This window comes from Trichoplax adhaerens, genomic scaffold (assembly GCF_000150275.1).
Source record: "Trichoplax adhaerens TRIADscaffold_1 genomic scaffold, whole genome shotgun sequence".
In the NCBI taxonomy this organism is placed as follows: Eukaryota; Metazoa; Placozoa; class Uniplacotomia; order Trichoplacea; family Trichoplacidae; genus Trichoplax; species Trichoplax adhaerens.
In genome coordinates this window covers 7,790,507-7,806,640 of record NW_002060943.1, presented here as the reverse complement: position 1 = coordinate 7,806,640, position 16,134 = coordinate 7,790,507, and the positions used below count along the sequence as shown (strand labels likewise).

Here is a 16,134-nt window from a genome sequence, read left to right as displayed (position 1 = left end):
ATCTTATTAGGGTTTGTAATTTGATTATAAGGTTACAATTTCTTAGCGATTCCTAAGTTTAAATTTTATAAAACTTATTTAGGAAGCAGAGTTAGAGCGACGACAGCAATCTGAAGCTATAATTATACTGGAAGATAAAAATCGGCAAAAGGACAATCTTATTAGGTACATTGAACTTGTAATATGATATGTAAGAATGGCAGATATATCAATACATTAAAACTTGTAATACTGTTAGTTCCCTTCAAGAATCGAATGAAAAAAAGGAATCTACTTTAGTAGCGAAACTACGGAATGAAATAATACGCTTTCAAGCTGAAGTTGAATCTAGAATTCAAAATGAAAAGTCTTTATTAGAAGAGATTAAAGCTTTGCAAAACAGGTTACTTTTTTAGTTGTAAGATGTAATTCTATCGATATGTTATCATGGCTATAGATCTTATTAACATAATGATAGATTGGAGTCAACCCGAAAAGAATTAGCCAGTACCAAAGTTTTGTTCTCTCAAAAGGTACTACGGTATCTCTATTTACTCATAAAACTTGTTAGCAATTTACATTAAAATATCCTACCTCTGTTAGATAGGTGGTATAATTAATAAACAATTCACGTATATTAACGAATTTTATTACCAGGAAGAAGCGGTTAAAAGCCTTGAAGAAGTAGAATTAAAGCAGATGTTATCGGAAAATGCAAAGGTAAATCCATAATGCTGATGTGTTATGCCAATATCTAGATATAGATAAATATGTATCATTCTCCGAAAGATTCTATTAAATTTATAGTTAAGTTTAGATCGATCGACTTACAATACTCTAGTACGATCAATAACTTACTTAATCACTTTTTTAGTTGAGAGAAAAAATAACTAACATGGAAGAGGTTTCTGCAGCTCGAGAAGAAGGAATGCGAAAGGAATTGTCTAATTTAACAGCAAAACTCCACCAAAGGTCTTAGAGCTAACTATTACAGTAACATTATAGAATAGCCAGGACAATAGCATAAATAGTTAAATAAGTGCCTATATTAATAGGGAGGCCACCGCAGTTATACAAGGCGAAACAACCTCGAATTTAGAAGCTGACCTTAGGAATATTAAGATGCAAGAATATAAGTTAGAAGCGGAACTAAAGGTTTGATTTAAAAATTTGACATAATTTTGTTACTGTATCTGTTAGAAATTATTGTGTAACCAATTATGAAATCTCAATTATTCAGAACGCCTATACACAAAATGACATCTTGCATCGTGACAATCGAAAGTTACAGAATCAAATTGGTAAACAGCAGATACAAGCTTCTGAAGAATTAAAGGCAGTTGAGAAGCAACTGTCTGCCTTGAGAAATGAGCATATTTCATCTATAGCTAGGTTACAGGTAACAACTACATACCTGTAAATATGCAAAAAATTCGAAAGTTAGGTAATCAAACTATATTCATAAAGATTCAGTAAGTTGATAATAACCTTCAATAGGAGGAAAATCGACAATTGTACAATGATTTGGTATCTCTTAAGCTTGGTTTATCGAGGGGAGATCAGTCGATGCTAGAACGCTATTCTCTTTCCCCAGACCGTGCTGTTGCTCTCAAGGCTACGCCTCTTGTAAAGGATGAAAAGTAAATTTAGATCTTTTATCAATTTTTTAAATAAAATTTTGAAATAAGTAGTAATAGCATCATGTGCTCTATAATTTAATAGGATCGTGCAGCTTAGTAGAGATACAGAACAACGTATCAGTGACCTTCAAAATCGTTTAGATAATACAATAAGCGAGTATGAACAGAAAGCAAAATACTATGATCAGAAATCATTGAGATCGCCCTTACAAAATACTAGTATCTTGGATGACAATAAAGCTACTTGTAAGTTATAAGGGTATGGCTCAAAATACTTTTAAAGAATTTAATTTTAAGGATAATTGCTGAAGTAAGTGATAATCTTATAAAGTGTTTGCAATAACAATGTTTCACCTTTTATTTCTAGTCAAAACCAGCCCAGTTAATACCAAAAATAATCTTAACAGTATGAGTAGCCCTTCAGTATCTAGTACATCACCGCTTCGACTTGGAAAAGCTAACAGAAGTGCTTACTCTGCAGGTTTTGTCAGTCAACATAATTCTACTAATGTATCGATGAACATTGCGACTAACGATCAAGAAATTAATGAAAATAAATATGAGGTTGGCTTCAATACACGTTATTTATCGATATTTTATCATTCTATCTTCCAGATTTTTATTTTGCTACTTAATCGCCATTTCAATCTTCGTAGTACTATACTACAGTTAGTAAAATCCAGTTACATAAGTTGTTAAAGTAATATTTTTAATGCGTTTAGATGGCTCATCGCCCATCATCTCGAGGATCTGTTGCTACCGATTACAGAGCTAATGAAGAATACCACAGTAAAGATCTTGAGCGTGCTCTTAACAATCATATCTCAGAATTTAAATCTGAAATAGATAAAACTATTAAGCTTTACGGTGGTAATATAGCTTAAAAGTGATGGAGGATTATTTTTAAAAGGATTGTCCATCGTTATATAGCTAATCTATTGCCTAGACTAACATTAGCTTCCCTTTCATTTGAAATTATTCGAACATTTTATAATGCGATTAGATTAGAAATATTATAGCATGAAATGAATTTTAATTCTCAAATTCTTTCTATATCAATTCATGAATACTTCTTATAAAGTTTTTGTTTTTATGGCAATATATGTAGCTAAGAGATGTTTATTCGACGAAATTGCCATTTTCGCAGTCTACAGAATATTTATTTATTTTATATTTCTAGTCTTTAAACTTGTGATCTTTTACCTTACTCTGAAATCATTAGGCGATAAGCCTTACATAAATATTATTGTAAGATAGCATGTTATCTATAACTTGTAAACTAATAAATTGAGTCCCTTCTTTAAATAATTATGCCATGAGCATTTGACTGCGATTTTTAGTGTAGACATAGCTTTATTACAAGACTGCAATTGATTGTATGAAATTGATGTTCAATACAGTAATCGATAGTGATGTATTTCTAGTCACTGGTGTTGTGTTTTCTGTATTATTTCTTAACCCATTATAAAGGTAGCTTATTAAGACAATATAGCACATTCTTAACAAAGTTATGTACAAATCAAATTCCTTATGCCATAACTGGATCGAGTCATTACAATAATTACTACGCTTTAAGTTCTTATAGAAACTAATATAAATGCAAATATATATGCGTACTTCGTGTTGAGTACACTAATAGCTGTATAATTTAAGATCAATTAATTTATTGTAAATAGTATTGTACAGAATTAATTAGAGGCTTAATATACTATATTGGTAAACATTATATTGATTCACTCAATCTCAGCAATAGTGTCTAAGTTATCTGATCCATGAGTTTCTATAGAATCTTGCTTGTCTACTTGTTCTTGAGCTTTTAGTATGACCATTTCCAAGTCTTCTGAATTAAGTTCTTTTAATAAACAAAGTACAGCAGTTAAGATATTACTTTCCGATGTAGAATCTTGACTGTGCTTGCTACTTGAGATCGAATTCCCTGCTGAAGGATAAGAATGGCAAGTTCTTAATTTTTACACGTAAATTACAGCATTACATGTAGCGTGCTATTAGTATTTTGAAGTTAAACAATTTGAATAGTAGACTTAAAAGCATGTATAGCATAACTTAAATTACGTTACTGCGCTCGATAATAGTAGAAAAGCCTTTCATGCATTATACTGTAAATTTATTTATTGATCGATAGCGTGAAGACTTACTACTAGTGAAATGGCTAGGCTTGGCAGTTTTGGGATTGCTTCTCGATTTCTGTAAGGTAAAAAAGGTAAACCAAATGATTAATATACACGAACAACGTAGTACATCACAAGTTGCTACACCATTATTCGTTTTCTTTTACTACAGTTATGAGCAATTTAAAGGATTTCATTTTAAATCCAAGTTAAAATTTGTTCCAGTACTGAGGCTTACATGATTTCCACTTGCATGCTTTCCTTTTGATGTAGTTTTGTTATTAGTTTCTTCTGACTCATGATCACTATCTTCCCAGTCATCTCTTTTTGGGATTTTCTGATTATCGAGCTTTTCTAATTGCGGTAAAATTAAACTCACTTTCTGACGATAATTATCGATATTTACACAAGGGTTGTTTGAAAGCCAAATGACTCGTAAATATTTTAAATTTTTTAGATATTGCAGCTCGTCTAAATCTTGTATTTTGTTCCTTCGTAGGTATAATTCAACTAGTTGATGACAATCTTGTAAGTGTTGTAAGCTAGTAATGTCATTTACGCTTAAATTTAATACTCTTAAACTAGGCATCCGCCTCATGATGGATAAATCGTTTATTTTCCAGCCCCAGCAATTTAAATTTTTCACATGATTTAGTGATGGAGCTTTCGTCCTATTTAAAATTTTTTCTTCCATTCGATCGCTCATATTTCGCCCTAATACGTATATCTATTAGGGATTCGCCGCACCTTATTGAATCACTTTTAAAATGGGATAAGGATATATGGATGGAGTTGTGTTTGCTTAATCACCGTAAATGTTCTCTATTAAGACTGTCAACTATTTCGTAATATTATTATTAAAGTAGCGGCTATTATCATTGGTTATTCATAGAATTACTTTACCGTTATTTTTCCGTTATTCGTTATATTATTTATATTATTTGAAGTGGTTCTGATCTCCGATACAGGGTACTATACGAAAATAGGTGCATTTGAATGGGCATAAAAGAGTTAGTATGCGTAGTCTTTCCCTCTCTATAATAATAGTACTGAAACAAGTGAGAAACATACAATTACCAACAGGCCAACCAGCTCAGAAAGTCCCTAGGCTTACTGAAATGGCTATCTGTCTGTAACACTCATGGTTGCTATGATACAAAAGGGGTAATATCTTGCGTTTGTGTCTGTCCGCCTGTTGCTTAATTGAGGGAATTTATGTTCGGAATATCAACACTTGCAGAATATTAACAGGAACGTTGCAATCGTTAACAAATAATTCATGTGGATATACCATTAAGGTTGTAAAAATCCAATACAATCTACGATCATTTTAGATATCAATTCTCCTCGTAACCAAAATTAAAATTATCTGTAGTAAGATAGCTAAAGACCTGAAGCTTACGATCTGGTAAATCATGTTACATGTAATTGATTTTGTAATTGATTTTGATTATTTAAAATGTAGTCTGCTATCATTCAGTTAATTATATTGGTAATTAATTAATTCTATAATTATTACTTATCTCCCTACTATAGCTATGGCAGAACAATCCAATATCAAACCAAAATTTACTTTCAGATATCTTGAAGGGCATGAATTTGACTTTCTCACCAATCGTAACATTAAAGATCTGCTACAAAAATGGTTAGCAATGTTCTCTTTATCATTCATAGGCAATAATACGTTATTTCAAAACCTTTGAGTGCCTTAATTCTAGAATAAATTAATTAAGAAATGAGGATACATAGTTCTATAATACTCGCGTGGCATATACACAGCTTATAGAAGATGATATGTAGGTGTTCCTGATTAAAGTGGCTGATTGAAGAAGATTAATGTAAACCCCCTTTCTATATTAAGGTCAATGCATCAACAAATGAAAACAGCTTTATTTAATTTCGATCAACAATTCCAGCAATATCAGAAACAAGACTTTTTTACGGTATATAATACGTAGGTCAATAATACATTAAGCGGTTCATTGCCATAAAATCTTAAAATAATTTCAGTAACGCAGCACGATATTCATATCTTACAAGCTTATAATTTTAGTGATGACTATTGACTCACAATATGCTTTACTTTTGCTAGGCATTCTTTCATAGCCCTGAAGTGATTACCAATTTGAAAGTAAATTGCTACGCTAATTATTTTCACTAAATTAGTATTGTCAATAGAATTGCGTAGATTTAACGTATATGCAAATACAATTAACCGAAATATTTCATACTGATCATCCTTACACTCTAAGGTACTTTCATCGTCAGGATCTTGGGTACCCTTAGGCAAGTTTATTTATTACAGAATAAATCATTTTTACGGCTATAATTTAAAATTTTTATTAAATTGCAAGATTTAAAAGTCGAGGTAATCTAATATTCTACAGGAATATCGCCTGCTAAAGTTTCTATAACACAGATGTTATGCAGCCTAACTAGCCTTGAGTTTTTTGATAAACTTTTTTCAGAAGGTAGTACTCTATCTATTTATTGATCATAAGCATACCTTATATTCATTATTTACAAGGAATATAAATATGTACGCGTATATGATATATATATTGGATTAAATATTCTTAGGTATCGTGCATGAAAATGGCAAAATTGTGCAGTGTTACGATGAATACTATGAGAATTTGATTCTTTCGGATGAACTTCGAAAGGTTTTTAATTCCGTCACCTTAGTAGTTTCTTATGCTTGATGTTTTAGATAGCGTAACTTTATTCAAGTATAGACTTTTACTTATCAATGATAAGTGATTAATAGTAATTCAATATGAATAGAATGGCGGAAAATATGACGATTAAGGTTCTAAACATTCGTACGCTATTCATTTTTGTAGATGTTACTAATGGAAGATTCCGATCATTACGATTTGTTCAGTAAGGAAGAACGTTCTGAATTCTTATTTCGAATATTTCAGCATCTTGTGATTGGAGGGCCAATATGCCAGGTATATTTTACCGCCAATGTCAGAATAGATTTTGCCTTAGGTCGTCGCTCAGCTGCTATTACTAAGATTACTAATTTTGGAAAATTCACAATCTAGCATGAAGATGATATCCAGCCCTACCTTGATACAGCTAAATCTATTTATAAGGATTTGCTAACGTAAGCGCTAATATAGCGATAGAATGTTAATTTTTTTCTAATATTGAATCATAACCTTATTCGGGCACATTTAATTTGGGTTAGGTATTGTTTGTATAAAATAGTTGAAGTAGTTTTTATTTGTTAATTTCTGTTCTGTTATTTTCCGTCAGAATTTTGTGTTTGTCATATTAAAATTATAGAGTCCAAAAGGATAAGGTCACTAAGAAACCATTTGTTACTTCCTTCGTATATCTTTTGGCAGCCAAGGTACGTTCTGTACATAACCCTTTACAGATTTAAGCAGACGTTATATTTTGCCAATTAAATGATTAAATGTGTATGAGTTATTACACGTAATACATATTAATTTAAGTCATTTGTTGCTGTTTCTAAATAGGATGAGAAAGATAACACTCTATTTCCATCTGCAGAGTCTCAACAGCAGACATTTTGTTACGCAGTTATAGATCCAGTTAAGCGTTATGTAAAGGTTTGGTATTGTGTTAGTGGAGGTAGTCCATTTTAATATGTCCAATACCAGAATTGAATACTTTAATGTAATGTTACTGTGTTATCAGACTGAAGTTGGCATGTACAGAAAGGGGTCAAGTATTCTACGATTGGAATTTGCCAAGGTTTCTTAAATTAACAAATAGCACATAAATGACTAAAAAACTGGCTAATTTGTGTTAGGCTATAATGCTGCACCATCATGAAAATAGAATCGAATAGATTATAATCATTAGTTAGTTCGAATATCGTTCATGATACAAGAAATATAGCAGCATTGTATTATAAATTTTTACATATTTGACATATAAGTAATCGCTATAGATTACAATCATCGATTACACTATGTTAAGTAATAAATCAATAACAAATTATTTCTGTAACCGCTGATACGCTATTATTATAATTGACTGATTGTAGACATCATATTTACAGTACAGTAACTATTTCATTAAATGTTCGAAAATTTTATAGAGCTATTAGATTGATCAAAGCTCGGAATAACAGGAGGAACTGTAGTTTGCAATTTGTGTTGTAACTTCTCTTTCTGTGCCCGTAAATTTTCTATCATTTGTTGATTTTGTTGCAATTTTAATTGCATTCCTCTCATAAGAGGTTCACAAAGGACATCCATAATGTGGCATGTAGATATCATGTGTACTGCAAATGTAAAAATTGATCAGTCTGGATTTATGCATTAGTTTTAGTACAATTTATGATAATACTTGCTTTTAGTAGTATATTACCTGAGCCGTTGTGCAAGACTGTAAGAATATCCTGGCTTTTAGTTCTGTAAAGTAACAGTAAAATAAGAAGCTAGCATAGATTTTCATAAAGTAGTTAGAGCATGATCTGCCATACCCTGCTTTGTCACGGTACGCCGTTTTCTCTTCCTGTTATGTATTAATAAGTGGATAAATTATAAGAATTTCGATTTGACGTCAAATTGATATAAACGAAATGCACCTCAGTTAAAATGCGTAGTAAATTTGAAAGAGAATTTAACGTCACAATTCCTAATTCATTCGCTGGTGTGATGTGTAATTTGATCTTTACAGCAGAAGAGCTAGTAAAAACATACAGAATAATGTTACGTAAATTGAATACTATCAATTGGCGATTCTAGAAAAGTAATATGTTCAAAAAATGCATAACTTTATCCTTTTAAAATAGCATTTGTAAAGTTTGACTAAGATTTACCAGATGTTAACATTTGTTTATGCTACATACCTACTATTATCGTAATCAGTTGATTGGAAGCATGTAACTTGAATTCTTCCATTCTGAAGTATATAATAAGCAACGTCATTATTTTAAAAATGCAGTATGCCTTTATTATAATGGTCATCTATAATAGGGTGGAGCTGTATAAATATATAAACCTACAACGAATGTGCTCTATAACTATTACAGTGGTACCTTTTCACAATAGGATGATTATAACTATTTAATTATAGTAAGGACTACAATTCAGATAGACCCGCTAGTTAAGCATGCTCATATAAACCTTATTCGAGTCTTCATTAAAAACGGAAAATATTAATCCAATGAAATTTTTATCCATCATTTGATACATGGCCTGTGTCCTAACATCTGAAATGCAATAATTAAAAGCAATGTTACACATACAATTTTTGCTGGAATATTAGTATAGAACCCAAGGTTTATATATATATAATATATTACTAAGAAATTGTGATTACTTTAAAATAACTCGAAAACAATAAAGTACGGCAATGACGATCAAGATATCTGTTACTACTTAGCAATTTTAAGTTAATACCAGAGAGTGTTCAAGTAGATCAACAATTCTATCACTTTCAATACGGCTAGTGTAGGCGATTTCTTCAAGTGAAATACTTAGATAGTACTCATAGTAGGCGTATTTCTTACAGCATGTACAGTATTGATTATTCTCTTGTATATATTGATATTGTGAAAGTATATATATAATCAACAGTACAATCTTACCTACATGAGATGGCCAAACTGTGATATGTGGATGAGAATGATACCATCCAACAATTCGTAGTGGGCGATTGAGAGTATAAGCAAGTCGGTATTAATAAGTTAAGGAACGTTCGATTTGTATAGTAGCAATTGAAATTGTAATCTTTGTGAGTTGATATCAGAAGTAGCATAAAACGTAATACAGTAGCTAATAACTCTTAGTAAATACACTAGTACTTTCAGGCTAAAGAGCATCATTTCTTTTTATTGATCTAGTTTTGCTATCTAGAAGATTAGTAGAACTTTACTATGAAGTAAATTATTTCTTTAACGAATAGTTTAATTGTTTTAACCTATGATCTGTTAATATCTCAACAGAATACTATCAAATCTTTCATAGTTAGCTAACAACAAATACCAGGGAATTCGTTTGCTGCACTTATTGACATATCGAAAAACTATTTATTGGCGTATAATAACAGTAATGCCGGGCTTTCATGTAGGTCTAGTAGAGTACAATTTACTGCGTCTTGACTCCGAACGTATTCCACATATAGTATCAACACATTTACTGTTGGATATCTCCACTTCAATGGAAGCTGATGTTAACTGTTCTGGTGAGATCTCCACTCTATCACTTCTTTTATCCGATCTGATCAACATTAACGCAGCACTAATATGGGCCACGTTGTTTTCGTTGACCTATAATATAGTTAATCAATTCATAATAAATATATCATTTATGGCATTACAAATACAGGACAAGTTAACTGTTAGCGATATTAGCTTATACTGTATGATGATTGTTTTAATTGCTACTAAGACGCAATATGGTAGATGATATACACATACAGTACAAATGAAATATGACGTGATGATACCTATTTTTGCAGTTGTTAAGAAGTAACTTAATGTGACTACCTAGACTCGTACAGTACAGTATATTATTATTCATCTTGCAGTTAAGGTAAATTAATCAAGTTGTTCTGAATGTACAGTATAGCTTGATATACGAGTATCAGTTACATATCAATATGCGCAGATTAGTAATGATGTTGGTCGATTGCAGAACCATAAGATCTATACAGTAGAACTTTATATCATGTTGAAATGTCGAAAGTGAGGATTGACTATTCCATGCAATGGTGTACTACAGTATGAGGTAGGATATTTTGGAAAAGTGCTGCTACAAAAGCTGTTCAAATATCGTCTAGGTCGCTGTTTCAGTATCAATTTTACGAAGTTTTGATGAAAAATTCGCGTATAAACATAGTTGTTGAATAACCGTTTGAATCGATTTAGTATGACTATTTTACAACTATCGGAGTTTTGCTAGTACAGTATGACTATATACTGCAGTATCACGTCATCATCACATCATTTAGCCATTTAGCGGTTCAATTCTTTAACTTGGATCTAGAATATATTACCTCTCCGACCAATAAGCCCATAACTTCCTCTTTCTCATTGGATAGAGCGTGAGTTAGGCAAACCATGTAGACATTTGAAGGCAAATAAACAGCAGAAAGCATTGCAATTTCTCGGTAGGAATGGCCAAGTTGACTAGCGAGGAATTACAGTGGCGTAGACATGACTACGCTGGTGACGAACTGTGATGCAAGTGCTGGGACCGGTACGTCACAGCCACCGGTACCGGTACTATCCCAACATGGAAATGACCCAGTCCGATCCAGTCCAGTCCGGTCCGGTCCGGTCCAATCATTATCCCAGGCCGTTCCGAACCCACTAGTGAGACCTAGAGACCCTTAGAAGGGATCTCTAGTGAGACCCATTTCATCCTACCAACTGACGGCCAAAAAGCTTCTATACTAGATAGCGTATGGGTGCCCCCCTCATACTGTACGTCTTAGGCAAGTCCTACAAGCTCAAAGCCAGCTCATTGCCACAGCAACGTCCATGGAATAAAGAAGTTATTGGCATCGATTGCAATATTCAACATGTCTGGTGCTGGTAGAAAAAGGGCACGTAAAAATGATGCTACTATGGCATCGTCTTCTGTTACTCTTACTATACGTCAAGAGACTGTACGGACACCATTAAGAGTAAGATCGAGAAAACGCTCTAAACTGGATACCGATTCGATCAATACATTCGATATCCCTGACTCATGGAATTCTCTTAATGTCCTTCAATTTCTATTGGAATTTAGTAATAAACTGCCTTATATCACGAATTGTGATATGGAGAAAGTTATCAACAAATTAATTGAACGCTATTCCAAAGAACCTGATGCTGTTGTTAGAGCTAAAATTATTTCATTACTAACTAATGTCGCAACAAATTATTCTTTCATCAATACCATGCCTTTGATCAATGGATTAACCACCTTGCTCAAGAATGAAGGTACAGTAAAGTATGGCTAACAATGCAACTTGACACAGCAGTTGTAGACTCTATAACCATATTGCGCTATAAATCCATCTATACTTGTACATGATTCATCTCTTTTGACCTACTTGGTCAAAATCAAGTGGATTATCCGAAAGAAAAGAGTATCGTTGAAATAGACCGTCTGTTCGATGATACAAATCAACTTAAACGAGGAGTCACTCTTCTGTATTGACAGTATCCTACTTGATCAATAGCTTTATAACATGTAAAGGATAGCTTGCTATTTCAACTCCATGTGATTACTATCAAAGAATTGCAATAGTTTACAATACTGCATAGACAGTGTGATAGACATGTAGGATTAACGAATATCAGCAACAAAACTTGAGAGTTGGATAAAATGATATTTTAACGTTGATATGCTTGTTATGCCTACTTATGTAAATTTGTTGAGCTACCTTTACAGATTGATGAGTACATCGATTGCATTGCAACTACATCTTAGATTTCATCTCACAAATAGGCCTGTTATTTTTAGATTGAATCAATGATGCTTTTAATAATCTTTATCAATGAAATCAAAGTGTAGAATTAATGAAATGTATTTCCATAGAAATAGACAGTCATACAATTATTTTCAGTGCCTAGTCCAGTAGATTATTTGATCACTTTAGCAATTTCAATGCACACAATACTGTACTACCTAATGGAAAAGATTGCATAAACTGTATTATACCGTTGTGTTAGCGATAGCTTCATGCTCAATTAAGATACCATAAAAACTTCAATGTACTGTACTAGCTTAGGGCTCTGCATACTATACTAACAGTCGCATACACTACTATTCTGGTTAATCTACAATTAATTTTTAAACTGTTACTTGCACTGTTCCTTTAGTGGCGAATATGGTTAAATCGCAATTATTAAAATCTCTCCTATCCATTACGCAAAGACATATAAATGACGTAAGTTAAAATTCCAGGAAGAAAGGAATATGCGTATCTACCTACCAGGATGCTATATATCAACGATTAATATGTATGTCTAATGATGTTGATATGTTCGATTAATATTAAGAATTGTATCGCTAACCATTTAGAATGATATTTGTGCGCACGTCCTGGAAGCTGCGATCGACGTAAGTCAATTGAACTTATATTTTGTCTAATTTTACAATCTTGTATTTTTTATATTCTGATTAAATGCTGCACAATACTGCTAGCATTTATATTTCACAAAAATACACTACTGAATAAAACCTGAGTAATGTACTTTTCAAGTTTACTTGCGGCATTATTTTAAATATACTACCAAAAAAAATTAGTTATATAATTTTGCTGATACAGAAGAGTTCAACAGTAATACGAAACAGCATTTATTCGATCTTAGTTAGCGCATACGATACGCTGTGTTGTAATAATGATTTTTAATTAAATGAGCATGCTAAAAGCTGCAGTAATTACTGTCATAATAAGAATTGGCTTATATATGTAATGTTACTCATATAATATTGGATTTTAAGCAACAGTTTTTTTGAAATTTAACGTAGTTGCTTGATGATCACCATCATCTTGTCCGATGTCAATCTTTGAAGTTAATTGGATGGCTAAGTCCTGCAAGTACATTAAAGCTAAATTCCAGCGAATCTAGCAGTAATTTTCGTTCTGTGCCCGTTGTTACGGTGAGGAAATAGACTTATATTCAATGATACAATTAGTGCTAATTTAAAGTTAATGCATCTACATTAATTATAATCGTTTATTTACACAGAACGTTGTTGGTATTCATCAATTGGTTAGTCGATATATCGAAGATCGTGATTCTCGTGTTAGAACTAGCGCCCTGCAAAGCATGGTTTGTTACTGATACCTTTATGGAACTGTGCATGAACCTAATTTAATAGAACTTGTTTTTGTTTACTGTTTAGCTAACTTTACACAGTAGAGGCATAAAATTGGAATTACCAAGCTATGACAGGGTTAGTTCTGTAAAGCAATCTTATGCAGTTATGAGCAACTTTATTAAAAGAAGATGGTTCATAACCGTATACTGTTTTTTTGGAATAGGCCGTTCAATCTATTAAAGATGATTATGAAGATGTTCGAATTAATGCTATGAAGATGATATGGGCCATAAGTATGGAATATAGCGACAGGTTAGAAATCAATAATATTACATGCAATTTAGTAAATACTGAGGGTATCCCTTACTAATGAATAAACTTTGATATAATAGCTTCTATAAATCGCTATTGTCAGGAGAGGAGAACAAACTAGCTGACGAAGGCTTTATTAAAATCTGTGGCATGGTAACAAACTATCATGAAATGATAGCTTTTAGCTAATGATTACGTCCAGTCTTAATTATTTTCTGAACTGTTTATATGCGTATAGATGACCGATTTATCGATGAAAGTGAGAGTTGAAGCCGCTAAACTCTTGGTATAACTATACTTTGTGTTATAGTGTTTTGATATGCAGTATTACATTGCCCAATAACTCATATTTTTATACAATCTAGGGTATTTTCCATCCAGTTAGCTTCAAATATTTAGAGCAAACATTGGATAAAAAAATCATGTCTCATCTGCAGGTACATATCTAAGGCTTGAAGGCACCAGATCTTACTATATGAATTTAGTAAATTAACGTGTCATTCTTTTAGAAACGTAAAAGTGACCACGAAAAGAAAATTGAGAGAGTAAAGGCTGGAGAATCAGCTGTTAGTTGGTCTAGTGGAAGAGTTTGGAAGAAGGATGCTCCTAAGGTGCTGCAGATGGAATATCTTGCTTCAACTATAGTTGCAACAAAGTACTTTATTATTGTACAATTCGTGATCTCGAATTTAACGCGATTTATTTTACGTTTTATAGCCTGAACTTACAGTCGACGACGTCAATCTAATGGAAAGTGGAGCCTGTGGGGCTTTTGTACATGGTCTCGAAGATGAATTTATGGGTAATTATATATTAATTATATTATAATGTAGTTTTTAACTATTTTTTACATTATACTATTTAATTTTAGTGCGTAATCAAAATCTTTAAAACTTTCATTCTTCTTTCAGAGGTTCGAATTGTTACTGTGGAGTCAATGTGTCTACTTGGCCAAAGATATGAACCATTTGCTCATCTGTTAACCGATTTCATTGTGGATATGTTAAATGATGAAATTGAGAGTGTTAGGTTTGTAAATTTATGCGATTAATGTTCTGTGATTTAACAAACCCTAGGATATAAAAATAGTTATGAATCGATGACACTTTGATGTAATAACATTTTAGGCTGGCAGCAATTCATTGTTTGAAAAGATTAGCTCACAAAATAACTCTTCGCGATGATCAACTAAATATTGTACTTGATCTATTAAAGGTTGTAAAATACATTTTGGTTTTACGGTTGTATGTATTATTTTAAGATGATACTTTAAATAATTAATAATATTTTTACTCTTCTAATTTAGGATCGATCAACGGAAATACGCAATGCTTTAAGGATTTTACTACGTTCACTACATTTTACAACTGTTCCGCCACTGCAGTTTGGCGTTCAGGCATTGATTAGAAACTTACATCAGTACAGAGAAGATCAGTTATCTATTTGGGAGTATGTTCTGCTGTGATAATCAAAAAGATATTATTATCAAATTTGTAATCTCATTCAAATATTCTTAGGTGCTTGAAGGATTTAGGCAAAGATCATGGATACCTTATTATGTCCTTTATAACCGATTTACTATCATTGCATCCCTACTTTGCTACGTCTGAAGCGGATATCTCTGATCCATCTCGTATCCTTTAAAATACTATAGTAAAAACCATTAACTTCTTTTGTAGAAAAGCTGTATTTTACTATAAAGAACGTTCTATCACAGAGGATCTGTAAATCTTAACAAATATCATTAGATATTGGTATTGCTATATTTATTTTTAGCGCATCAACATCTTACCCCCTGTTAGTAAATTATTTTCCCCAGTTTCTTTTCAAACATTATTCATATCTAAAAGACAAATATCCTGATTTGGTCCCTATTTCAAAGGTTTGTAAATAGAAAATACTGTTAGAGTTATTATAGTACGAAGCTAATGATTGCATTTAAAATTAGCTTGGAATTAGAACAAAGGATTTTCAAAATACAAATGGAGGTATGAAGTCAGTAGTATTCTACTATTTAGAGTTATATCGAATTTAATAGATGTCAATTTGCTTTCTATTTAGACTTTGATACTCACAAATTCTTAAAAATGACAATAACTAAGATGAATTCTGTATCATCAGTGAACAAAGAGAAAAAAGTTTTAAAATTCTTACTTAGGTTTGTATGTCAGTCATTAGTGAAAGTAGATAGATAAAATATAAAAGGACTTATCGAATCTAATATTTTCTTTGTATCAGAGACTTATGTCGCATTCAGGAACTTGACAAAAAATTAGCAGGAATTGCTAAATGTTTATCCTTGTATACAGAATGCCAGTTATTGTG

At 32.1% G+C, this 16,134-nt stretch overlaps 3 protein-coding genes across 3 annotated transcripts; 2 read left to right on the top strand and 1 right to left on the bottom strand.

Moving 5' to 3' along the window:
* Positions 1-3,352: 3,352 nt before the first annotated feature.
* Positions 3,353-4,454, bottom strand: TRIADDRAFT_52163 (uncharacterized protein; the record flags this gene model as incomplete). Its single annotated transcript, XM_002108031.1, has 3 exons — positions 3,353-3,471; positions 3,776-3,824; positions 3,987-4,454. 3 exons carry the CDS (start codon positions 4,452-4,454, stop codon positions 3,353-3,355), a joined length of 636 nt encoding a protein of 211 aa, XP_002108067.1.
* Positions 4,455-6,167: 1,713 nt separating this feature from the next.
* Positions 6,168-7,486, top strand: TRIADDRAFT_52162 (uncharacterized protein; the record flags this gene model as incomplete). Its single annotated transcript, XM_002108769.1, has 7 exons — positions 6,168-6,219; positions 6,329-6,411; positions 6,592-6,702; positions 6,799-6,860; positions 7,043-7,109; positions 7,240-7,332; positions 7,421-7,486. 7 exons carry the CDS (start codon positions 6,168-6,170, stop codon positions 7,484-7,486), a joined length of 534 nt encoding a protein of 177 aa, XP_002108805.1.
* A 5,950-nt stretch (positions 7,487-13,436) lies between these two features.
* Positions 13,437-15,703, top strand: TRIADDRAFT_19885 (uncharacterized protein; the record flags this gene model as incomplete). The annotated part of the gene is made up of 13 exons (XM_002108768.1): positions 13,437-13,508; positions 13,582-13,632; positions 13,721-13,809; positions 13,890-13,962; positions 14,048-14,095; positions 14,175-14,246; positions 14,319-14,420; positions 14,527-14,611; positions 14,721-14,838; positions 14,937-15,024; positions 15,116-15,258; positions 15,327-15,442; positions 15,558-15,703. Coding segments are annotated over 13 exons (1,203 nt in total), but the record flags the coding sequence as incomplete, so codon positions are not given.
* Positions 15,704-16,134: the final 431 nt, after the last annotated feature.